This window comes from Dasypus novemcinctus, chromosome 3, assembly GCF_030445035.2.
Source record: "Dasypus novemcinctus isolate mDasNov1 chromosome 3, mDasNov1.1.hap2, whole genome shotgun sequence".
Lineage (NCBI taxonomy): Eukaryota > Metazoa > Chordata > Mammalia > Cingulata > Dasypodidae > Dasypus > Dasypus novemcinctus.
This window is the reverse complement of record NC_080675.1, coordinates 124,321,684-124,349,659: the sequence shown is the minus strand read 5'-3', so window position 1 is coordinate 124,349,659 and position 27,976 is coordinate 124,321,684. Positions and strand designations below refer to the sequence as shown.

The window sequence follows — 27,976 nt, the reverse complement described above, 5'->3', positions numbered from 1 at the left end:
GAATGCCTACAACTGCAAATAAGAGCATCCCATCCATCAGAAGCCTCCCTCAATTAATGGTGGAGGGGGTATCACCATCCCAGAGTCCTCAGGATTGGGAAATGGACTATGGACTAAAATAAACTTACTAGTATTCTACTATAGACTTACTGTGATTCTAGCAATGGAAGAAACACCTTGTTTTGAAGGCAGTGACCCATGGATGTTCTGGGTTTAGAGAGACGGAAAAACAGGTGTAATGGGGGGCATTTCCAGGACCTGGGAATCATTACAATGACAGATATAAGCCATTATATATCTGGCTATAACCTACAGAGTCAAATGGGAGAGAGTGTAAACTACAATGTAAACTATAATCCATACTTAGTGGCAATGTTCCAAAATGTGTTTATCAATTGCAATGAATGTACCACACTGATTAAAGATGTTGCTAATGTGGGAAAATGTGGGAGGTGTTGGGAGTGGGGCATATGGGAATCCCCTATATATTCTCTGTAAAACATTTACATAATCAAAGTATCTTTTAAAAAAACATTGGTTGTAGGTCAATATAAGTACACAGTGGTGAATAAAGCATGTATTTTACATAGATTTCTAAAGTAATCAACAAAGTGTTTTCACAGTTCATTAAGTGATTTCTGTGTTTTAACAATGATTGTAAGTCAATATAAGTACACTACACACAATAAAGCATGTATTTTACATAGTTTTCAACACTTAAAAAATGAATCAATGAAGAGCAGGAAAATAGTCTTACTTTCTGATTTTAGGATATCGATATATTAATACCTTGTTTGTAGCATGAAATAATATAAATACATTAGTACATGATGAAGTCATCTCAGTTTAGTTCAGAGCATCTACTAAATACGGTATATCCAGGGAGCAGATGTGACTCAAGCAGTTGGGCAGCTGCCTCTCACACAAGAGGTCCTGGATTCAGTTCCTGGTGCCTCCTAAAGATGTACAGATGCAATGAGCTGAGGCAATGAGCAGGTACAACCAGGATACACAATGAGCAGGGAGCAGACATGGTTCAAGTGGTTGGGCACCCACCTCACCCATTGGAGGTCCTGGGTTCAGTTCCCATTGCCTCCTAAAGAAGACCAGCAGACACAACAAGGAGACAGACAAAGGAGCCATGGGGGGGGGGTAACTTTAAAAAACTACATATATATATAAATAGTGTATTCATACAATAGAAAGTATTCAGCAATAAAAAGGAACAAACTACTAACACATGCAACACTATAGATGAATCTCAAAATCATCATGCCAAGCGATAAAAGGCTATGCCAAAGAGTGCATAATTACATGATCCCATGTATATAAAATTCAAGAAAATGCAAACTAATCTACAGTGCAAAAAGCAAATTGATGGTTGGATGCCTGGGGCCAGGGACAGAAAGAGGGATAACATTCTGCCTAGAAGCACTTACTGAACCATTATACAAGAAGGAGAAACCCAAACAAAGCTTGACAGCGCAAATGAATTAGGAAAATTTTAAATCAAGCTGGGTAGGATGGCCAAGCGGTCTAAGAAATTTTAAATCAGATGGAGAGTTGGTAAAAGCCAAAGCAGCCAGTTTAAAAGGCAGAAAATGAAAAGAGCTACACCAAAAAGTTCCAAGGATCTGCAGAAGGGTCTCCTAGACAATGTATTTAAGAATAAATTACCCAAGACAAGACAAATGTAACAACTACCAGCTCAAACAATTCCTGAAGCATACAAAGGGCAGGGAACAGTTTATGTTCCCACTAGTGAGGATAGAGATATCTCATAAAACACAAAGCCTATGATAGGGTCCACAAAGGCTATAACCTTATTAGCAAGGCTAAATTAAACCTCAATAGGATACAACCTATCAAAATATAAAAGCAAGACTTGAAAGGAGAAAACCAATCCAAAGTAACTTAATTGCATTTTAAAGAAAATCTAAAATTCCCTAACCAAATACAAGATCCATCATCCAAAATTATAAAATTCAAAAGATGTAGCACCAATCAAAAATTAACAGGAATGCAAATATGCAGGAAAATATGAAAATAAAGAACAGAAAAAAAAGTCAATCTATAAATGAAGAACTAGAAATGACAGAGATCATGAAATTAGCACAAGGGCACTAAAACAAAGATTATAAATAAGCTCCAGCTGCTATACATGAGTTCAGAAAACAGCGGAAACCATGAACATAATGAGGAAAGAATTGGAAGGTATCAAAGAAGACCTAATTGGAACATCTACTGATAAAGAATACAATATCTGAAATGAAAAAGTGACAGGATGAGATTTAGAAAATATTAGATACTGCAAAAGAGGAAAATTAGTAAACTTGAAGACACAGCAGTTGAATCTACTGAGATAAAAGACTCAGGGTGGGGAGGGGAACAAGCTATCAGTGACCTGTAGAACACTGTCACATACATATAACTAAGTCCCAGAAAGGAGGCAGAGGCAGGAGTGAGGGAATATAGTAAAAAAGAAAAAGCAAACATGTTGACCAAAAGTTTTCCAAACTTAAAAACTAATGAACCCACACAGCTGAGATGGTCAATAAAAAACAAGCAGGACTTGAAAAAAATCATACTAAGGCACTGTTGAAAATCAGTGAGAAAGACAAAATCTTAAAAGCATCCAGGGTATGAATGATACATAATGTACAGAAAAACAAAGATAAGAATGATGGTAGACAACTTATCAAAAACCAATCAAGGGGAAAGCAGATATTGGGCTCCCATCTACCACATGGGAGGCCCTGAGTTCATTTCCCAGGGCCTCCTTGTGAAGGTAAGCTGGTCCACGCCCATGGAGAGCTGACAGTCCATGCCTGCGGAGAGCTGGCGCAGCAAGATGACACAACAAAAGGAGACAAGCAGACACAAGAATGCGCAGCAAATGGACACAGAGCAGACAGCAAGCAAGCGGCAAGGGGGGGATAAATAAAAAGAAATCTTTAAAAAAAAAACAACAACAAACCAAAAGTCAATGGGATGATAAGAAAAAAAAAAAACAACTGTCAACTTAGAATCCTGTATCTACTGAAAACACCTTTCAAAACTGAACGCAGGGAAGTGGATGTGGCTCAAGCAATTGGGCTTCCATCTATTGTATAGGAGGTCCAGGTTTCGATGGCCAGAGATTCCTGGTGAAGGCACATTGGCCAGTGTGGTGAGCTCGCCAGCAGGGAGTGCTGGCCTGCGCAGAGTACTGCCTCGCGTAGGAGTGCTGCCCCACCAAGCGAATGAGCTCCTGCCTACACATGGGAGGTCCCAGGTTTGGTTCCCAGTGCCTCTTAAAGAAACAAGAAAGATGAACAGACAGAGCAAGTGCAAAGAATGAGGGGATGGGGAGAAATAAATAAATCTTAAAAAAAAAAAAATTGAAGACCATTAAAAATGGTAAATGTGTGTGGATAAACATAAATGAAAATTTTTCTCACTCTTTAATCTCTTCAAAATATAACTGATACTTTTAAGCAAATACAGTAACAATGCATGATAGGGTTTTTAAGATGCACAGAAGAAAAATGCATGATCACAATAATACAAAGGATAGGAAATAACACTTTTATACCATACATAAAATGGTATATTATTAAAGGCTGGCTATGATAAGTTAAAGATGTATATTGTAAACCTTGTTTTCCAAACTATACAATGAGGTATTCGAGGGCATAGCAGCCAACTCATAAGGGCATGACAAGGTATTTTAAATTTGAGGGAAGCAGTGAAATCGGACACCACGTGAACTACTAATTTGAGAAAGTTCAGTGTCAGCATTAGATCATACTACATTCCTTACTGACATGAAGTGAGGCATTTGGTAATTCCTGTAATAAACCCAAGAAATGAGAGTTGCTGTGTTAAATCTGATGTCAATCTTTGAGAAGTTGTACAATGTCCAGCAGGTACACATACCTCATTAATAAGTAACAGTTTGTTAAGGAAAAAAACCAGGGGAGCAGATATAGCTCAAGTGGTTGAACAACTGCTTCCATGTACGAGGACCCAGGTTTGATCCCCAGTACCTCCCATAAACAAAAACAAATGAAAAAAACAACTCTCCCTGGGGAGTGGATGTAGTTCAGTGGTTGAGCGCCTGCTTCCCATGTACAAGGTCCTGGGTTCAATCCCTGGTATCTCCTTAAAAAAAAAAAAACTTTTATTTCAATTTATGTGTTTTATCTTCTCAAAATGACCACTTAAAGTATTAAGTATTTCTTTTTGGTAGGGATACTATGCATCTGTGTCTACATGAAATAGCTTTTTAAATGGCATGTATGTATGTTTGTTTTTGGGTGTGTGTATGGAATAAAATATAGAATAAGCATAAAAATTTATAGTATAGTTTATATTTGAAAGAAAATCTGAAAGCAATAATAACCTAAACCTTCACCTTAAAATCTAAAAAGAGCAAAATTACACCAAATTAAGCAGAAGGAAAACAATAATGAGCAAAATTCAACAAAATAGAAAAGAATAAACACACTTAAAATATCAAAGAAACAAAAAGCTTAACTGAAAAGGCCAATAAAATTGATAAATCAAAAGCCAGGCTGATGAAGTGGAAAAATTGAACATGAAATTGAATGGGGAAAAAAAAAGGAAAGCGGACTTGGCCCAATGGTTAGGGTATCCGTCTACCACATGGGAGGTCCACGGTTCAAACCCTGGGCCTCCCTGAGCCGTGTGGAGCTGGCCCATGCACAGTGCTGATGCGCCCAAGAAGTGCCGTGCCACACAGGGGTGTCCCCCGCATAGGGGAGCCCCATGCGCAAGGAGTGTGCCCCGTAAGGAGAGCTGCCCAGCGCAAAAGAAAGTGCAGCCTGCCCAGGAATGGTGTCGCACACATGGAGAGCTGACACAGCAAGATGACGCAACAAAAAGAAACACAGATTCCCATGCTGCTGACAACAACAGAAGCGGACAAAGAAGACGTAGCAAACAGACACAGAGAAGAGACACCGGGGTGGGGGGGGAGGGGAGAGAAATAAATAAATAAATGAATCTTAAACAAACAAAAAAAAGTTTGGCCCTTGGCTGGCATCTGGGACCTTGACCAGTAAACAGTTTCTTACAGTGATATACAACTTTCCCTACATTATTAAATAAGAGTGTTTCACTTTGCCTGTCTATACAGACAAAGTCACTTATGCTGAATGCCTACCTTCCTTCTAGCAGTTTGGAATTTTGGTATATGCTAGACAATATACAAGTACATGACCAATCCTCAACTAAAACACTGGATTCCTAGGCTCAGATGACCTTTCCTGGTAGACAACACTTCACATGTGTTAACATAATAATTCACTGGAAAAATTAAACACATGCTGTGTGACACCAGTGAGCCATTATTCAGAAGCTTGTGCCTGGATTGTTCCCAATCTCATCTCACAAGCCTTTTCCCTCTGCAGATTTGTATTTGTATCCATTTACTGTAGGTAAATCTTAGTTGTGAGAACCACTACATGCTGACTCTTATGAGTCCTTCCAGTAAAAACTGAATCTGGGGGTAGTCTTAGGGAGTAAGGACACAAAAGTGGACAAAATGTATAAGATAACTGTTTTCAGGCATTGCAAAAGAGGAAGCATGGGATCTGATCCTTGAAATGAGGGAAACAAATGCAGTAAGAACCCAAGATTGCACAGGCTTTCTACGTGGGGTAATTTCTCAACCATGGTACACAGAAGTGATGCCTTGACAGAAAATGAGTATCTCATTAAGCTGAGTGAAGAGGCAGAGAAAAGAATTCCAGGCTGCTGAAACAGTTGGAATTTGTGGGGCAAGGTACCAGAGAAAAGAGTATAGAAGGAGATAAAGAAACCTGCATGGGAGTACCACAGATCCTTGGCTATCCCTTGGCTATCTGCTGAGTTGCATCTGTGCAAGGTAAAACTCTTTAAGACCTACTGTAAATCACCCACTGTGGGCCTGAGAACAGGGTCATAAAAGCCTGGGAGACCCAATTTTAGTTCAGAGTAAAGAGGCATCACTGAGTATCTTGGGCATTCAACTGAGACCACAAAAAGGCAATACCTTAGGAGTACAGTCCATGTATTCCCAATAAATTCAAAACAGAAATAGAGCTGCCCTAACAGAATAAAAATCAAGCCTCATGGGACAAAAAAATTGCCAATGATTTACTTTATTTTCAGAACAAAAGTGAACACGCTTTCACCCTTTTAAAGGACGATAACATAATCCAGAACCCCTATAACATATCATCCACAATGTTCATCATGAAATTAAAAAATTAACAACGAACTGTGACTCATATTCAAGGAAAAAAGTAGTCCACTGAAGCAGATGCTAGATGATGCTGATACTGGAATTAGTAAACAGAGACTTTAATGAAACTATTATACTTACATTCGAGGGCTTTAAGAGAGAGTCATAAAGAGGGTATAGATAAGGTAATTCAACAGTGAAGCAGAACCTGTAACAAAGAACTTAAATGGAAATTCCAAAACTGAAAAAATGTGAAAAGTGAAAATGCAAAATTGACTGGATTGGCTTACCAGCACATTGGAGATTGTAACAAAAGGGGTTAGCAAATCCAAAGGCAAACCAATAGAAATTAACTAATTTGATAATTGGAGAAAAATATTAAATGCTTAATAAAGTCTTACTGAACTGTGGAAATTATCAAGCAATCTAATACATGTGTAACCATAGTTTCAGAGGGTAGAGAGAATAGGGTAGAAAAATATTTGAAGAAAAATGACTAAAAACCTCCCAATTTTGAGAAAAATATCAACGTGTAGATATTTACCCAAGCAGAGAAAATTATAAAAAGAATCACTTTTAGGAACATGATAGACATGTTGCTGAAACCCAAAGATACAAAAAAAAAAATCTTAAAAGCATCCAGAGACAAAAAAGACATATTATATTCAGGCGAACAACTATATTAATGACAGTTGACATTTCACTAGAAACAGTGGCCAGAGGACAATATAATGACATCTTTAAAGTGCTGAAATGAAAAAACTGTCAACCTAGAATTTTTTAACTGGCTAAAATATCCTTCAAAAATGAGACCAATAAACATATTTTCAGATAAACCAAGGCTGACAGAATTCATTTTCAGCATACCTGCTCTATACAAAATGTTAAAGGAAGTTCTTGAGCCTAAAAGGGATGACACCATAGGAAGCGAACTTGGCCCAATGGACAGGGCGCCCGCCTACCACATGGGGGGTCCAAGGTTCAAACCCAGGGCCTCCTGACCTATGTGATGAGCTGGCCCATGCACAGTGCTGATGCGCACAAGGAGTGCCGTGCCGCGCAAGGAGTGCCGTGCCACGCAGGGGTGTTCCCCGCGTAGGGGAGCCCCACGCGGAAGGCGTGCGCCCTGTAAGGAGACCCGCCCAGTGCAAAAGAAAGTGCAGCCTGCCCAGGAATGGTGCCACACACACACAGAGCTGATGCATCAAGATGATACAACAAAAAAGACAAAGATTCCAGGTGCCACTGACAAGAATCCAAGTGAACACAGAAAAACACACAGCGAATGGAAACAGACAGCGGACAACTGGGGGAAGAAGGGGGAAAAAAAGAAAAGTTTATAAAGAAACCAAAAAAAAAAAAAAAGAGATGACACCAGACAGAACCTCCCATTTAGAGAAAAATGGAGGAAACTGTGCTTTGTACTAGAGTAGGTAAAAACAGGGGCAAATATAAAAACTATCTTTTATTTTCCTTATTTCCTTGAAAATCAACTCAGCATATCTAAAATGAATTCATTCTAAGCACTTTTGTTCCCAGCCTGCCAACCAGAGACCATTTTCTCTTTTTCCGTGTGTATTTCATCAGACCATAATGAACATTATCATTTACTCAGCTGTCCAATAAAGAAATCGCGATACCATCTTCAAACCTTTGCTTTCCTTCATAGCCATCAAATCCTATTGAATTTATCTAATACCTCCAAATATATTTGCCTCTCATCATCATCATAGGCACTAGTACATACTTTACTAATTGGTCTTTATTCTCCCAAACCAATTTCCTCAAAATGCCAAATGCACTTTCAAAAATGAAAAAATCTGAGCATGTCACTCTCCTTATTCTAACACAAAATCCTAACTATTTGCCTTGGTACACAAAGACCTTAAATGATCTGGCTCCTACTTATTTCTTCAGGATCAGACCTCTCCAATCCCAATCTTACATTCAGCAATTTCCTGAGAGAATCACAATCTCTTTGACTGCCAAGCCATTCCACATCCTGCTCTCTGTACCTAAAATATACTCAATCTCTGCCCAACTACCTCATGCTCAACTTTATGACATAGCTCAGGTAGCATCACCTGAATTTCCAGAAGCCTTGCTTGATCCCCTCACCTCCTAAATCTGGGTAAGGTACTTTGCTAATATAGAAGCCTGTGAATATTATCCTACTGTATTCTAAAAGACATTTCCAATAGATTTATTTTTTCCAAATCTAGTTATTTTCTTAAATCATATTGATTTTAATTAAACCTACCTGACAAGTTGTTGACAAATTTGACATCCTGGAAGGCATCTGTAAACAATAGACAAAATATATTAGTTCAAGAAGAAAATAAATTTTAATTAAGTAAATTATATAAAATCTAAACGCAAGGACAAAGCAAAGGAAAATTTTATATTTAGTATAATTTTTCAGTAGAAACCACAGGTCATATACATACCTTGATTTATACATTCATGTAATTTTTTAAATTCCCATGGTTTCCATATTTTAATACAATTAGCTGGGACATAAAACCCAGGAACTACAAAAAGAATCATAAACTTGAACTACATAAAAATACAACATTTTAACTGGCAAAATATGTCATTAATAAAGTCTAAAGAGAAATTGAGAAAAAAAAAATTGAAGACAAAGGGATGTTTTCTCTAGTATATAAACAGATTCCTCAAATCAATAAGGAAAAAAATGCCAACATTAAAAAGGAAAATTATTTTAAAAGATAGCTCCCAGGAAAAAAAATTACATATGAAAAGCCATTTGATAAGAGAAATGCAAATTAAAACTACAGTGGGATACCATTTTCTACCTATGTGATTAAGATAGACTCATCTTTTAAATCATTACCTTTTTGAGAACAGAGAATAGTCGTATTTTATCTGCAGATGGGAGTATACTTATACAACTTCTATGGAGGGCATTTTGGGCATACTCATCAAAATGAAAAAAAAATGGAGACTCCTCATGTTCTAATACCATTTTTAAAAAATGTCTATATAACGTGTAAAATGATTAATGTACAAAGTTATTCACTCAGGACTTTTTTTTTTTAAGCAGGTACCAAGGATTGATCCCAGGACCTCATACATGAGAAGCAGACACTCAACCACTAAGCTACATCTGCTCCCCTGCAGCACTTTTAATAGCAAATAAATAAATAAATAAAAGCCCCGAGGGAAGCGGATGTGGCTCAAGCAACTGAGCTCTTGCCTACCACACGGGAGGTCCCAGGTTCGTTCCCAGTGTCTCCTAAAGAAGACAAGCAAGACAGCAAGCTGATGCGATAAGAGATACAAGGATAAAAACATAATGAGAGATGCAACTAAGCACAGAGTGGAGGTGCTCAAGCTATTAGGTGCATGTCTTGCACATGGGCAGTCCCAGGTTCAGTTCTCCGTGCCTCCTAAAAGGAAGAGAAGCACACAACAGTGTGAGTGCTGACAAAGGAGGAGAGGGGAATAATTAAAGAAATAAGCCTTAAACAAAAAAAAAAGTTTAAAAAAAGCAAGGCCTAAAAATAGTTAAAATGTCCATCAGTAAGTAGTAAAACAAATTATGGTCCAGACATACAATTAAACAGGATGCAACTATTAAGATGAGGTAATTATTCCCAAGATTAAATAATAAATTCAAGGCGTGTATGTATTTTAAAACAAAAGAAAAAGGGAGGAAATATATACACATCTGCTTATATATATATAAACAGTTTATCTATTTCTGGAAGGCATTTCAAGAATGGGTAATAATGGTGTCTTTGGAAAGGGGAACTTGATAGCTAAGGCACAGTGATAGGAAGACTTTCACTTACAGTTTTTGGTACCTTGTAACAGGTGAATATATTCATTATTTCCATAAAATTAATTTTAAAATGCAACTAGTGGGGCACTGCCTCAATCAAGGTGGTGGACTGATAATCTTCAAGGTTCCATTCACCCACAGAAACTTTAAACAACCAGCAAGAACTGGCAGAAACATCTTTCTCAAAGCTCCATAAAACAGTTAAAGGACTGTAATAACAAGGCAAGTGCCAAATCAAGAAAAATGATATTTAAAAGCAGAAGGATATCCTGGAATCCTGGCTGGTCCCACCTCACCACTCACTAGCTCAGCGAAGAGTCAGTGACACTCCCAGTGCAGATCCCTTGTCATAGTTCCAAAATGCACACATACTGGGTGCACATACATCTGGCCCAGTCTGTCTGGTGATGGTCTGAGGGATTTGCTGTCCCAGAATTTGCCCTGAGTGCAGGTGACTTACAGAGCTCACCTACAAAACACTGTGGGAAAGCAGCCAAGCAGCTACCTGAAACAAGGAATTGCTGGCTACAGGACATACAGTGCAGTGTCCAAGTTCATAAGGAAACTGTTTCCTAGGGAAGAGCGAACACTGGGAACCATGTAAATGGGGGAATTCCCAAGACAAGAAGTATGTGTAGAAAGGATCAAGGAGACCACTAGGCTTTGGCCTGGAGCTATTTTCTAAACTCACTGTATAAATAAGCTCTGAAGGGGAGTACTCACAAAGTTCAATCTGCAAATACTGGGAAACATATTTCCTTTAGTCCTTTTTCTGTTTTTTTGGTTAGCTCCTGACATTCAAGAAAAACATAGTCATGCTAGCTGGACATAAATTTAAAGAACAGAAGCTTCAAAGTTGAAATTCCAGCGATAACATCAAAATGTCCAGGTTTCAACAAAAGGTTATAAAATATACAAAGAAACAGGAAGTGATGACCCAGACAAAGGAAAAAATTAAATCATTAAAAACTATCAATAAGGAGGATCAGACAGGACATTTTAAAGACTTTCAAAATTTAGTCCTAAATATGCTCTAAGAAATAAAGGAAAATATGGACAAAGAACTAAAGGAAAACAATAACTGAACAAAAGGAATATCAAAATAGAGCAAAGAAACCAAGCAGAGCTGAAGACCACAGGAACAGAAATTTAAAATTCCCTAGAGGGATTCAACAGCAGATTGGAGCTGGCAGAAGAAATAATCAGTGAACTTAAAGGTAAGACTATTGAAACCATCCAGTCTGAGAAGCAGAGAGAGGAAAGAACGAAGCATAGTGAATAGAGGTTAAGGTTAGCTACAGGATACGATCAAACATACCAATATACATACTGTGAGAGTACTAGAAGATGAAGAGAGAATAGTCAATGGCTGAAAATTTCCCAAATTGAACAAAAGACATGAATACACACCTCCAAAATGCTTGATAAATTCCAAACAGGAGAAACCCAAATAAACCCAAGCCATGCCATATTATAATGAAACTGTTGAAGGCCAAAGACAGAGGATTTTGAAAGCCATAAGAGAAAAGCAATGTCATATACAAGAAAGCCTCATTAAAATTTTTCTTTAAAAATTTTATTTCTTCCCACCCCCTCTCGTTTGCAATTGCTGTGTCAATTTGTCTTCCTTGCTTCTTTAGGAAGCACCAGGAACCAAAACCAGGACCTCCAATGTGGGAGGGAGGTACCTAATCCCTTGGGCCACCTCCATTCCCTGCTTTGTTGTGTCTCTCATTATGTTTTCCTTCTTGTACCCCTTGTTGCATCACCTTGTTGTGCCAGCTTGCTGTCTTATTTAGGAGCACTGGGAACTGAACCAGGGACCTCCCATGTGGTAGGCAGGGGCCCAATCACTTGAGCCACATCAGCTTCTCCCTCATTAAGATTTTTTTTTTTAAATATTTGTTTTATTTATTTCTCTTCCCTCCCCACACCCAGCTGTCTGCTCTCTGTGTCCATTAGCTGTCTGTTTTTCTGTGTCTCCTTGTATTCTTCGTCAGCAACATTGGGAAACTGTGTCTATTTTTGTTGCATCGTCTGGCTGCGTCAGCTCTCCATATGTGCGGCATCACCCTGGGCAGACTGCACTTTTTTCGCGCTGGGCAGCTCTCCTTATGGGGCGCACTCCTTGTGCATGGGGCTCCCCTACATGGGGGACACCCCTGCGTGGCACAGCACTCCTTGCGCCCATCAGCACTGCACATGGGCCAGCTCATCACATGGGTCAGGAGGCCCTGGTTTTGAACCCTGGTCCTCCCATGTGGTAGGCAGACACTCTATCCATTGAGCCACATCCGCTTCCCCTCATTAAGATTTAAGGGATGATTTCTCATTGGAAACCATGGAGCAAGAAGGCTGTGAGATGATATGTTTAAAGTGCTGAAAGAAAAAAGTGCCAAGAATTCTTTACCTGATGAAACTGTCTTTCAAAAATGAGGGTGGAATTAAGACAAACTGAAGGAGTTCATCACCACTAGATGGAACCGACAAGAAATGAAGAGACTAAAGGAAGTTCTGCAGGTTGCAAAGAAAGACACCAGACAATTGAAAGAAGCCATATGAAGAAATAAAAAGCTACAGTAAAGACAATAACATGGACAAATAAAAATGCCAGTACTATTATAATTTTGATTAATAACCTTACTTTTTACTTCCTACAGTGTCTAAAAGGCAAATGCATAAAATGTAATGTTAAATCAATGGCTTCAGACTCAATGTAAAAATAAGAAATTTGTGAGAATTACACAAAGGTGCAGGGATGGATGGGTACAGGAACTTAGTTTAGGTATGCTATTGCAGTTAAGTTAGTATCAAAGCAAATAATATGAACCAAACTGTTACAGATTTAGGATGTTAAATTTAAGTCCCATGGTAACCACAAAGAAAATATCAGAGAATATGCAAATGCATAGAGACAGAAATTAGAAAGTACAGAGTACCAGGGGTGGGGAGAATGAGCAATGGGAAGTTAAAATGCAAAATAAGAGCAGAGTTTCTGTTTGGGGTAAAGTGAAAATTCTAGTAATGGATGATGGTGAAGGTACTGCAACACTGTGACTGTGATTAATCCCACTGAATGGTATGCTTGGGAGGGGTTGGCATAGCAAGATTTTATGTTTTATATAAATGTCCCTACAGTTTCAAAGAGACATATCTAAAGAGATAATGACAATTAAATGCAATACTTGATACTGGATGGAATCAAAGAATGGAGGAGAAAAGGCTCAAAGGACATCAGTGGGATATAAGAAAAAACTGGAATATAGACTATAAACTTTATATTAATGTTAAATTTCATGAACTTGATAACTGCACTCAAGGTGATTTCTTAAAGGAATATCCTTGTTTGTAAGAAATGTCCACAGAAGTATTATGTGTTTGAGGAGTATGCTGTGTGAAAAAAACCTCTCAGATGTTCAGAAAAACGGGCAAAGAAAAGGTGAGCAAGGAAAAAAAAAAAAAAGAAATGAGGAAGGGAGGAAAGAAGGCAAAGTTGGTAAATGTTAAAAATTGGTTCTGGGTAGGGGTGGGGGAGATGTTGAAATTCTCCCTATGGAATGTCTGTTATTTTTTCAACTGTCCCACAAGTTTGAGACTATTTAAAATAAAAAGTGTGAAAAAAAAAAAATTCCACCAGTAAAGAAAACTAACCACTTAATGGTGTTTATAAATTACATCTAATATGAATGGCTAAGGCTGAGGAAATTTAACAGCTTGAGGTTTCTGTTAATACCTGACAAATGCTTTTATTATTTTTTAGTGCAAAGTGAAATTAATAAAATTGTAGGAAATGAAACTCCATAATGATAATCTGGTTTTGTTTTTGCTTGTAGGAGGTACCAAGGCTTGAACCCAGGACCTCGTACATGGGAAGCAGGTATATAACCATTAAATTACACCCACTCCCTAATCTGTTTTTTTTCAATGACGCAAAATCACAATTTTTTCTCACTGAAAGAAAAAGTATCTTACAGTAGGAACGGCATGATGAATTAAGGAGGCCTACATTCTAATCCCATCTTTACGAATTACTAGCTATATGACCTTGGAAATGCCATTTATCCTCTCTGGTTAAGAAAAGTGATATGATATTGTAACAAAACATACTTTTAAAATACTATGAAATTAAAATTATCTTTCACAGAAAAAAGAATCACAGAATCTAGAAACTGGGATACACATTAAAGTTATCTATTTTAATGATCTAAAAAGAGTTTGTCAAAATACAGAATTAACAAAAAAGCTAGGGAAAGGACACTAGACACGAGATAAGAGATCAAAGATGCAATGAAGAAAAAAAGAACTCCATGTAACATAATAATATGGGTAATCTATATAAATGCTGTACTGGTTTCTTCAACATGAACTGGTATTAGGGTCTCAGTAGGTGCTCAAAAAGTAAACAGGTAAGCATTTATCTTGAACTTCTCAATATTAGTGAATAAGTTACATTAGAAAGCCTCTCTTATTTTGTAATATACTAGCCTGATTTGAGGGAGGCTGAGGATAGAACACTTGTCAGTAAGAACTCCAAAATACTGGTATCTTGCCAATGCTGTCTCTCCTCCAAATACCAAAAGAAGAAAAATCAACAGTAATTATAAATAATTTACTGATTATTATTTTTATTTTTAAGAAAGCACTACAAATTAAATATAAATTTCTAGAAGAGCCCTGAGGAAACAAAAGTATGCTTACCTGTGAGGGTCCTTGGAACTTGGTATAATATATACGCATTCCCTCTTGGTCAAAGTACTTTCTATCCAGGATTTCTGGGACTAAAAACAAAGTTAAGAATGATTTACAGATTAACCCACTAATATAAAAAGGAAATAATTTTATGATAAAAAAACATAAATACTTCTATATTAATTGACTTTTTTTCAATTCCCTAATATTTACTATATACTATAAGCTTACTGATTACAGCACATTTAAAGGAATGGATTCGTTCCATTTAAGTGCTATGATTTAGATTACAAAATATAAAGTACTGTCCAAATACTTTAGCTGTAAGACAGGATGGAGGACAAATCTGAGATTCCCACTGTGAGCCAAAAAACTCAAGAAAAGTTAGGATGTAAATCATTTAAAAGTCCTTGCCAAATTTAATTAAAAAAATAAAAACTAGCTATATGCCATTTCTGAAATAAATACCTAAAGCATAACTGCATGGAATGGAAAAAAAATATGGGGATGGAAAAAGATACAAAGTAAATTCAAATCAAAAGAAAGGTAATATGATGTAGAAAATATAAGGTATAAAATACAAACATAAATCAATTTATAAAGAGAAAAAAATAAAAGTAGTAAAAAAAAAAAATAGACTCCAAACATGAATAGGGATAGCACAGGTATTAAATGATTATAAAAGTTCAATCTGGTGGCAGACTTGGCCCAGTGGTTAGGGCGTCCGTCTACCACATGGGAGTCCGTGGTTCAAGCCCCAGGCCTCCTTGACCCGTGCGGAGCTGGCCCATTTGCAGTGCTGATGCGCGCAAGGAGTGCCCTGCCACGCAGGGGTGTCCCCGGCGTAGGGGAGCCCCATGCGCAAGGAGTGCGCCCCGTAAGAAGAGCCTCCCAGTGCGAAACAAAGCGCAGCCTGCCCAGGAATGGTGCCGCATACATGGAGAACTGACACCACAAGATGACGCAACAAAAAGAAACACAGATTCCCGTGCCACTGACAACAACAGAAGTGGACAAAGAAGACGCAGCAAACAGACACAGAGAACAGACAACTGGGGGGGTGGGGGGGGGAATAAATAAATAAATCTTTCAAAAATAAAAAAAGAGTCCAATCCACCAGGATATTACTCCAATTTTATAAATAACCAAATAAAAGCATTTCAAAATACATAAAAGTCAAAATTAATGTAAGAAAAGCCTAACATTACAGTAGAAGACTGACACATTTCCCTCAATTACTGAAAGGTCAACCAGGCAAAAAATAACCAAGAAATGTACTTAGAAGATTTTACAACATAATTAGCAAACTTGACTTAATGATTTTTGAATCTAACAACCAGAATATCCATTCTTCTTGAGCATATATGAACTAGAATATCTATCCTTACAGAGCACACATGAGACATTTTAAAAAATTGATCATATACTTGACCACAAGCAAGAGTCAACAAATTTCAAAGAATGGCTACCTTTCAGATCATATTAACTGATCACAATTTAAAAAACATAATGTAAACACATTCTAAAACCCCAAATACTTCAAACATTTTTAATAACTTGAGGATCAATGGAAAAATCAGTTAATTTTAAAACGTATTCAAAGTGAATAACAGTGGAAACTCCTATGCAATTTAAAACCTGTGCAATGCAGTTTAAATGTATACTATCAGGGAAATGTAAACTCTTAAATAATTGCATTAGAAAAAGAAAGACTGAAAATTAAAAAAATAAATATGACAAACCCAAAGAAAAAAGGAAAGGATAAAGATAAAAACAAAAATTATATTGCTGGGAAACGGACTTTGGCCCAGTGGTTAGGGCGTCCGTCTACCACATGGGAGGCCCGCGGTTCAAGCCCCGGGCCTCCTTGACCCGTGTGGAGCTGGCCCATGCGCAGTGCTGATGCGCGCAAGGAGTGCCGTGCCACACAGGGGTGTCCCCCGCGTAGGGGAGCCCCACGCGCAAGGAGTGCACCCATAAGGAGAGCCGCCCAGCGCGAAGGAGGGAGCAGCCTGCCCAGGAATGGCGCCGCCCACACTTCCCGTGCCGCTGACGACAACAGAAGCGGACAAAGAAACAAGACGCAGCAAAAAGACACAGAAAACAGACAACCGGGGGAGGGGAAGGGAATTAAATAAATAAAAATAAATCTTTAAAAAAAAAAAAAAAAAAATTATATTGCTAACTATAATACTTGGAGGAGCACTAGCAACGAAAGTTTCTCAATTGAAGTAGAAGCATAAAAACTTTGTGTCTAGTCTAACTCCTCTTAATTTCTGGATAAAGATGAAGTCCAGAGCAATGAGACTGTAGCCCAGGATCACATTTAGAACATGGTCCTGAACCAAGAGATCAGACCATGTCAGTTAAACTGCTGGTGTATTATCCTTATCCCCCACCCCTTCTCCCACTCCACAACCGCAACACTGAAGCTGAGCAGAAAAGACAAAAACATTTATTCATGTGACTTCTGCTTGTAAACTGATAAAAAGAATTTAGTAGCGTTGCTCTGACACATGATAACAAAGGTTGAATTTACACTAAAACCAATTTAACCTACCTCTTTAAACTGATGAAATTTTCATTTTGCTCCTTTTATGGCCGACAGACTAAAAACACTACCTGTTTTTGTAGTCCATGAATTTAGAATGTTTTTATGTTTTTAAGTGGCTAAAAATAATCAAAAGAATAATATTTCCCAACACTTGAAAATTACATGAAATCCAAATTTTAGTGTGCTTAAATAAAGTTTTATTGGAAGACAACCATGCCTGAACATTTACATTTTTATTGTCTATGACTGCTTTCATTTTACAACAGAATAAAGTGGCCTGAAAAGCCTAAATATTTACTACCTGGCCTTTAAAGGTCATTGAAGGGTTAATACTACTTGATTTTAACTATTATTTTAAAGTTACAGTAATCCACGCAGTCCAATTTACTCACATAAAAATGGACAAAAATACAAATGAAACAGAATAAAGAGTTCAGATATAAACATTTACATACATGAAAAACTCATTTTTTACAAAAGTAGTACAGGAGAGGACAGCCTATTCAACAAATGGTCTAAAACAATTAAATATCTATATGCAAAAATATGAACTTGGAGCCATACCTCAAATGATACGTAAAAATTAACTTGAAGTTAGAGATCTAAATATAATACCTAAAACCATAACTTCTAGATGAAGACATAAAATCTTTGTGACCTTGGATTAGGCAAAGATTTCTTAAATATGACACAAAAAGCACAATTTGCAAGGGAATAAATTGATTAACTGGATTTCATCAAAATTAATCTCTGGGAGTGGGTATAGCTCAGTGGTTGAGCACCTTCTTCACATGTACAAGGTCCCAGGTTCAATCTCTGATACCTCCTTAAAAAAAAATGTGCTCTTCTGACGACACTGTGAAAGAATGAAAAGACAAACCACACAAAAAAATCTTTGCAAAGCATATTGATATGTCCACATAATATAAAGAACTCACAAAACTCACCAGAAAAAAAGCAAAATATTCAATTAGACTATGGGCAAAAATCATGAAGAGACATTTCACCAAAGAAGATACTCGGATGGCAAATAAGCATATGAAAAGATGCTCAATATCAAGAGTCATGAGGGAAATGTAAATTAAAACAATGTGCTACAATTTCACCACAAGTAGAATAGTGATAATTAAAGGCTGGCAAAATACCAACTGTTGGCGAGGATATAAAAATTGGAACTTTCACACTTTGCTGTTAGGAATTTTAAATGCTACAGCCACTTCTGATTACAGTTTTGTTTTTTTTTTAAAGTTAAATGTAAATTTACATATGGCCCCAACATTCTACTCTTAAGTATTTTCACAAGAAAAATCAAAACTTGTCCACAAAAATACTTCTATCTGAATGTTCAAAGAGCATACATAGAGTGAATAAGAAAAAATGTGGAATATCCACACAATAATATTTTACTTAGCAATACAGAGGAACCAGTTAATGATAACATGCAATAAAGGGAAGCAGATGTGGCCCAAGCGATTGGGTTCCCACCTACCACATGGGAGGTCCCTGGTTTGATCCCCAATGCCTCCTAAAGAAGACAGCAAGCAGCGCAACACGCAAACGTGGCAAGCTAATCCAACAAGATAACAGAACAAGAGACATAAGAAGAAAAAACATAATGAGAGACACAAAAAAAGCAGGGAAGAGAGGTTCTCAGCGCCTCCTAAAGAGGACGAGCAACCCAGAGAGCTGATGTAATATGATGACGCAACAAGAGGTACACGAAGGAAAAAAACATAATGAGAGACACAACAAAGCAGGGAATGGAGGTGGCTCAAGCAATCAGGCACCTCCCTCCCACATAGGAACTCCTGGATTCAGTTCCAGTGCCTCCTAAAGAAACAAGGAAGATGACCAGACACAGCAAGTGCAAACAACAAGCCGGTGGGGAGTAATAAATAAAATAAATCTTAAAACAAACAAACAAAAAACCACCATGCAATACAGATGAACCACAAAAACATGCTGGGAATGGAATGTAGTTCAAGTTGAGCACCTCCACATATGAGGTCCCAAGTTTCCTGGGACCTCATAAAAAAAAATAATTATGCTAAATGAAAAAGTCATACACATAGGTTTTTATAGTATATGATGACCGAATTTACATGAAATGTCTAAAAAATGTAAAACCATAGAGCCAAACAGTAGATCAGTGCTTGCTTAGGGCTGGGGATAGGAGCAGAGATAAACTGCAAAGAGGCATGTGGGAACTTTCTGGGATGATAGAAGTGTTCTAAAACTGGATTATAGTGGTTACACAACTGAATAAATTTACTAAAAATCATCAAAAAGTTGTACACCTAGAAAGAGTAAATTTTATGATATGCATATTATACTCATATAAAGCTATTTAAGGGGGAGGAGAATGTTAAGAGGAATGTGAAACAGAATGAGGAACAACTGGTAGAGTTCCAGAAGGAGGAGAGACTGGGCAGAGGCACTGTTTAAAGAGATAATGTGAGAAACAGATGTGCCTCATGCAGTTGAGCTCCCACCTCCCACATGGGAGGTCCTGGGTTCAGTTTCCAGCGCCTCCTGGGAGGGGGGGGGGGAAAGCAAAACAAATGAAAAACCAACTCAGGGAAGCCAATGTGGCTCAGGGGTCAAGCACCAGCTCCCACGTATGAGGTCCTGGGTTCAATCCCCAGTCCCTGGGGAAAAAAAAAAAAAAAGAGATAATGTGGGAGAAGAGGGAATGGAGAATTATTGCATAATGAGCAAAGATTTTCTGGTTTGGGTTATTAAAAAGTTCAGTAATGGAAAGAGGTCATAGCAGTACAACACTGTAAATGTGTAAGGCCACTGAATTGTACATTTAAAAACAGTTTAAAAAGCAAACACATAAAACTGCTAGAAGAAAACACAGAAAAACTTTAGGACCTTGAATTAGGCAATGTTTCTTAGACTATATCAAAACCATTAGCAACAAAAGAAAAAACAGATAAATGGGACTTCATCAAAATTAAAATTCTGTGCATCATAGGACCTTATCAAGAAAGTTTAAAAAAACCTACAGAATTGGAGAAAATATCTGGAGACCACATATCTGATAAGGGGTTTAATATCCAGGTTATATAAAGAGCTACAACAATGCAACACAAAAAGACAAACAATCCAATAAAAACATGGGGAAGAGACTTGAATAGACATTTCTCCAAAGAAGATAAACAAATGCCCAATAAACACCAGAAAAGATGCTCATTATAATTCACCATTAGGGAAATGCAAATCAAAATCACAATGAGATATGATTCATACCCACTGTAATGAGTATTATACAAACAAACAAAGTGTTGGAGAGGATGCAGAGAAAAACAGGAAACCTTGTACATTGTTGATGAGAACATAAAATGGTACAGCCACTGTAGAAAAGTCTGGCAATGCTTCAGAAATTTAAGGATAGAATTATCATATGACCCAGCAACCCAATGTCTAGGTAGCCTAAAAGAATTTAAAGCAGGAACTAGAACAGATATTTACATACCAATGTTCACAGAGGCATTATTCACAGTTGACAAAGGGTGGAAGCAACCCAAGTGCCTATCAACATATGAATGGATAAACAAAATGTGGCATGTACATACAATGGAATATTATTTGGCTGTAAAAAGGATGAAGTTCTGACACAGGCTATAACATGGAAGAACCCTACAGACAACATGTTGAGTGAAATATGGAGGCACAAAAGGATAAAAGTTGCAAGATCTCACTTATATGAAATAAGTAGAATACACAAATTTTCATAAAATCAGAAACTAGAATGCATATTTCCAGGGGCTGGGTCGGGATGGGGAATGGGAAATTAAGGCTAAATTGGTATGGACATTCTGTTTGAGAAATTTTTGCAATGGATGATGATGACAGAGGAACAATTTTCTGACTGTAATTAATGACAAATGTAACAATTAATTGTATATTTGAAAAAGGATAAAATGGGAAATTTTAGGCTGTATACAAGTTACCAGATGAAAATATTTAAAAAAAATTTTTTTTTTAAAAATAAATCTCCCTAACAAGGCACTGAAAAAAGGACATCTAAACTGAAGACTTTGATTAACATTCCAGAAAAGGTATATATTATATAGTTACCTAGACCTAGAAGAAGAAAGAAAAAAGGGGAGGTCTGGGAAGATGGCATTGGAGTAGGCATGCAAGGCTTAACTCTCTCACAAAAACAAGGGAGAAAGGGTCAAATATGTGGGACCTGCTTTGGGAGTCAGCAGACCAGAACAGTGCTGTACAACTCCCAGGAGGTTGAGGGAGAGACCAAGAACCAGAAACAACAAACCTGATCTACCAAACCATTGTGGTGGCATCCCCCACCCTCGACATTATTAAGCCTGGATAAAACCCCTGGCTCACTGCAGCTGACTGAGAAAGGAAAAGATGTCTTCCTCCTGGTCAGCTGTTACAAGGGAAGATGAAGGGTGAATCACAGGACTTTTCTTCAGTAAATTCAGCCAGCAGAGCCTGCTTTGAATCTCAGCTCTGGCCAGACCAGCAATACTGTAAAGCAGAGACTGAAGGAAACAGCCTGGTGAAAAGGTTTGCAGAGGAGCACCATCTGCTGACCATAAAACTACAAGAAAGTGTAGGGAAACATCTTAAAAACCTTGTGGTTGTTGGTGGTTTCCTGGCTCTTACACCCAAAGCACGTGCAACAAAAGAAAAAAACAAATAATTGGGACCTCCTCAATATTAAACACTGTTGCAACTCAGAGGACTCTGTCAAAGGGTGAAAAGACAGCCTACTCAATGGGAGAAAATCTGGAAATCACACATAACACGCTAACATGTTTAAACTGTTGTAATATAATGTGATGTTTCAGGTCTGCTTTTCCTTATGGAAAATAGTCAGTAGTTCTCTTCCAAATATATGCAAACAATTCCAATTCTCATGTTTGAGTAATTAAAAATGTTTTTGATGAATATGAAAACTAAGGTTGTGTTATCAGAATTAACGTATTTTATCTATTTTTAAATTTATTTCATTAAGTAGAAATTAGCAAACAGGAGCAGAGGTGGCTCAAGCCATTGGGTGCCTCATTCCCACATGGAAGGTCCTGGGTTCAGTTCCTGGTGCCTCCTAAAAAGAAGACAAGCGCACAACAAACAGACACAGAGAGCAGACAGCAAGCACAAAACAAGGAAGGGGAGGGAAGTGGACTTGGCCCAGTGGTTAGGGCGTCCGCCTACCACATGGGAGGTCCACGGTTCAAACCCCGGGCCTCCTTGACCTGTGTGGAGCTGGCCCATGAGCAGTGCTAATATGCGCAAGGAGTGCTGTGCCATGAGGGGGAGCCCCTCGCGCAAGGAGTGCACACCGTAGGGAGAGCCGCCCAGCATGAAAGAAAGTGCAGCCTGCCCAAGAATGGCAACGCATGCACAGAGAACTGACACAACAGAATGATGCAACAGAAAGAAACATAGACAACCGGCGCCGCTGATAAGGATAGAAGCAGTCACAGAAGAACCACAGCAAATGGACACAGAGAGCAGACAACTGGGGAGGGAAGGGGAGGAAAGGGAGAGAAATAATAAAAATAAATAAATCTTAAAAAAAAAACATTACAGGCACATAACAGCAGATTTGAACTCTTTCTATACAGAATTAGTGATTTCAAGGACAGAACATCCGAACTGGGAAAGAGTACATAAGAGAAAAAAATGGAACAGGGTCTCAGGGAATTGAAAGACAATGTGAAACACAAACAAATGAGATGCAAGATTGGTGTCCCAAAAGGGAAAGAAAATAGAAAAGGGGCACAAAGAATATTTGAGAAAATAATGACGAAAAAACTTCCCAATCCTTATGAAGGACATAAACATCGATATCCAAGAAAGTCAATGCACCCCAAGCAGAATAACTTTGAACAGAACTACTCTAAGACACCTACTATTCACAATGATGAATATCAGAGATTGAGAAGATTCTGAAATCAGCAAGAGAAAAGTAAAGCATTACATACAAGGGAAATGCAATAAGATTAAATGCTGACCTCTCATCAGAAACCATGGAAGCAAAAAGAAAGTGGTATGCTGTATTTAAGGTACTAAAAGAGAAAAACTGTCAGCCAAGAATTCTCTATCCAACAAAAATGTCCTTCCAAAATGAGGGTGAGTTTAAAGTCTTCGCAGACAAAAACTGAGAGACTATGTTACCAAAAGACCAGATTTTACAAGAGATACTAAAGGGAGTGCTGCAGCCTGAAAGGAAAAAAAAAAGGGGTTGGGGTTGGAAGAGAATTGAAGAAGAGTGTAGAAATGAAGGTTATTAGTAAGGGTAACTTAAGGGTAGAAAGACAAACAATAATAAGATATGACAACAGAAAGTCAAAGGATAAAATGAATGAAGTAATGCCTTTAATAACCCTGAGTGTTAATGGATTGAATTCCCCAAAAGACAAAGACTGACAGAATAGATTTAAAAAATATAAGCCATCTATATGCATTCTACAAGAGACTCACCTCAGACCTAAGGACATAATTAGGTTGAAAGTGAAAGGTTAGAAAAAGATATTCCAAGCAAAGAGCAGCCAAAAGAGAACTGGAATAGCAATACTAAGATTGGACAAAATAGATTTTAAGCACAAAACTGTTACAACAGACGAAGTTCATTTTATATTGATAAAAATGGCAATTCACCAAGAAAAAATAACTATAATAAATATTTATGCACCTAACCTGGGCACCCCAATATACATGAGGCACAACTGGCAAAAATGAAGCAAGAAGTAGCCATCTCTAAAATAATTGTTGGAGACTTCAATACACCACTCTCATCATTGGATAGAACACCTGGAGAAAGGATAAATAAGAAAACAGAGATCCTTAAATAATATGATAAATGAACAAGACCTAACAGACATTTAGAGAGTATTGCACCCCAAAGCAGGAGGACATACATTCTTTTCAAGTGCTCATGGATCCTTCTCCAGGACAGACCACATGTTGGATCACAAGACAGGTCGATAAATTTAAAGAGACTGAAATTATACAAAGCATCTTCTCTGACCATAACAGAAAGAAGCTGGAAATCCACAATATGCAGAGTTCTGGAAAATCCACAAATACATGGAAGTTATATAACTCACACTTAAGCAATCAGTGGGTCAAAAGAGAAATTGCAAAAGAAACCAATAAATACCTTGACACTAATCAAAACGAGAACACAACATTTTAAAACTCACAGAGTGCAGCTCTGCACCCAGCACTCCTCCCACCGTGGTCCCAGGCACCAGTTCAGCAATATAAATGGTCAAAGCTGCCCCCAAGCAGGGTGGGCACCAAGGAGGGGCATGGCCCTTCATTCTGGCCTGGCAGAGGCTGCACCCTGCACTGAAGAGGCCTGCTCTCCTGTAGCTCTGGGACACGGGGAGAGTCCTGGCCACCGAAGTCTGCATTGTCTTTCGGGAACCTACAATCCCCACCAGTTACAGTGGGAGGTGTGCAGGCCACTGCCCTGAACCCTGTATGCCTGGGGCAGAGAGGCCCTGGGAAGTGGCTACTCCTCCTGGGAAGCCCTGTTTTGTCCTGGTTTGCATCCCCCAAGGCCTCGCCTGGAGGTGAAGCATTTGCGCAAGCCCAACAAGGAAGCTGCAGGTGCCGGCTAGAGGCTTCTCCCCAGCAATTTCTGCAAGAACTGGCAGCCCAACACCCTTTGGCCATCACATTACCTTGGGCCAGTTTTCCCACACCTGCGTTTAGTCACTGACTGAACAACAGTTATTCCACAAGCAGTTACTGAGCACTTACTGTCCTAAGAACTCTTCCAGTGCTGGGGATACTACAGTGAACAGGCATGGTCCCCAGCCTCCTGGAACCTATATTATAATAGAGAGACTGGCAAAAAACAGTCTGCCTCACATATCGATTCATTCATTTCACAAGACCAATGAGCACATGGTTAGCCCTGAGGATGCAGCAGATCAAAGGCCTGACCTCATGAGGGAAGAAAGATAAGAACACTAACTGCCCTCACCCCAAGACAGGTACCCTGGAATAGCAGTGGAGCAACTGATGCTTGGAGCCCCAGAGGCCATTGTATTTGAGCATGTGGCAGTGCACTTCGCAAGAGGGGAACTGCCTGGTTCCTAGCCAGCAGGCACTCTCCTGGGACATGATGCTGGAGAACTACGGGAACATGGCTTTGCTGGGTTTTCTCATCACCAAACTGACCCTGATTTCCCTCTTTTGGAGCAAGGGTAGGAGCTAGGGGCCTTGATTCTGCAAGTGGCTGAGGAAATAGGGATCAAGATTAGCCCCTGCCCAGATTCCTGGATGGCGGTTGGGCTCTAAGCCAGAAGGACTATCAGGCACAGTTTTGGGGTGTTACCACAGGGTGACCCTGAGTTACCTGAAGGTAGGATCCACGCGGGGTAGAGTACAGTGCCTGTGGCAAGGCCTTAGGGCACAGCTCCCAGCTGCTGCAGCACCAGAAATTACACAACGGCCTACCAGTGCTTTTCACTGTATGTTCTGCTGCTTCCCCAGAGAGAGGCTCTACAAGTACCTGCAGTTTGGGCAGTGCATCATCCACAAGTCCTCACTGTTGAAGTATCACTAGCTGCACGCCAAGGGCCACACCCAGGGAAACCGGGAGTGCCAGAGACCCTTGCTTCGATCAGCCCAGAAGACCCCGAGAGGGGTCAAGTCCTACAAGTGCACAGTGTTCCAGAAACCTTTCAAACACAACTCCTTGCGCCTGCTATCCCAGAGGCTGCACATGGGCGAGAAGCCTTTCGCATGTTGGGAATGCGGCAAACCTTCAGTCCCAAATCCAACCTCACGCTTCACCAGAAAATCCACAGTAAGGGGAACCCTTCGAAAGCACAGTGCATGGCAAGGCTTTTTGTCAGTTATACCCTCAAAGAGTACTACCGAGTCCACAGTAGTGAGACGCCATACCGGTGCAGGGCCTGCGGCAAATCCTGCAGCCTGCTGTCTGCGCCTAATCCAGCACCAGAAAGTGCAGGAGGGCAAACCACTGTCTCCCTGTTGACAAGACAGGCAGAGAATCTAAGAAGAGAGCCCACCCCACCCTGGCAGCCCTAGGCAGAAAGCCCAAAACCACCTGCTCGGCTGCAGAGTGGGGATTCACTCATCTTGGAAGTGTGGAGGGTATGGCTCAGGAGAGGTGAGAAATGGCCCAGGAAAGTCTCCACACAGTTGACAGCAGTAGCCTCACAGCCTGAGGGAAGGACAGTGTGAAAGGCTGAGCCCAGAGAGAGCCTCTCCATCCCAAGCCTGAGGGGGAGAGCGAAGAAAGTAAAGCCAGGACAAGCACAGGGGTCCAAGTTTCTAAACCCAACTAAGCCACCCTGGAGGTGCACAACAGACTCCAAATACACCAGTGAGGACAGACTGTACATGGGTAATGTTCTCTTTTTCACACTCATCTGTTTTCCAAATATTGATCTGTGATGTTTTGCTGTTGTTTTTCCTTCATTTCATTATTTTTAAGATTGGCCAAGAAGACCAGACCCTGTCTGAAAAGGAAGAGAAACAGAAGTGACAAAACCATTTTTGAGTCTAGCTCCCCAGAGGGTATGATATGGCAAAGGAGGTGAGAAGTCAAAGTGGCACAGAGGGTTTATAAGCGGGGCAAGCCCAGGAGGGCAAGTGGTTGCCAAAACAGGGCATGCCTCTATGGAACACGTATGTGTTCATGTTGTCATAGGGTGTTATCTCTGAGGATGCAGACCCACACAATAACAAAATAATAAATTCCCATCCGGGGGAGTCCTGCTACATTCTCAAATGAAGTGGCAAGAATCTCAGTGGAGCTGCAGTCAATAGACACTTCTCCAAAAAGGATATACAAATGGTGAAAAAGCACATAAAGTGATGTTCAGCATCACTAGCTATTAGGGAAATGGCAATTGAAACCACGATGAGATATCATTTCATACCCACTAGAATGGCTACTATTAAAGAAAAAAACAGAAAACCACAAGTGTTAGACAGGATGTGAATAAATAGGAACATTCATTCATTGCTTAGGAATGTAAAATAGTGCAGCCACTGTGGAAGAAAATTTGGCAGTTCCTCAGGAATCTAAGCATAGAATTACTATATAGCCTGCCCACCCCACTACTAGTACCCAGAAAAACTGAAAGCAAGGACTTGAACAGATATTTTCCCACTGATGTTCATAGTGGCATTATTCAAAATTGCTACAAGATGGAAGCAACCCAAGTACCCATTAACCAGTGAATAGGCAAACAATATATGATACATATATATGATGGGATATTATACAGTCATAAAAAGGAATGAAGTCCTGATGCATGTGACAACATGGATGAACCTTGAGGACATTATGCTAAGTGAAATATTAATAAACTCAACACAAAAGGACAAATATTGTATGATCTCATTGATATGAACTAAATATAATAAGCAATTTCAGAGGAATTGGGAAGACTCGGGATAGATTGGTTAGAGAATGAGGAGTTGATGCCTACTTTGTACAACTAATTATAATAAGTAATTTCACAGAGTTAGAAATCAGAATATCAATTACCAGGGGATAGAATGGGATCAGAGAAAGGGGAGCTGATGCTTAATTTGTATTTAGGTTGATTGTAAAGATTTCTAAATGAATGGTAGCTATGGTAGCACATTGCGTGGGTGAATTATATAGGTGAATGTGGTTAAAAAGAGGAAATTTTAGGATATATATATTTCTAGAATAAACGTT

At 39.0% G+C, this 27,976-nt stretch overlaps 1 protein-coding gene across 1 annotated transcript in view; it reads right to left on the bottom strand.

Annotated features, from left to right (window-relative positions):
- Positions 1-27,976, bottom strand: part of TRPM7 (transient receptor potential cation channel subfamily M member 7) — a 160,359-nt gene that overhangs the window by 116,774 nt on the left and 15,609 nt on the right. The window contains exons 2-3 of the mRNA XM_058294201.2: positions 14,733-14,812; positions 8,490-8,528 (exon numbers count right to left, since the gene is read on the bottom strand). Coding sequence (XP_058150184.1) covers positions 8,490-8,528; positions 14,733-14,812 — 119 coding nt within the window. The remainder of the gene's footprint in view (positions 1-8,489; positions 8,529-14,732; positions 14,813-27,976) is intronic.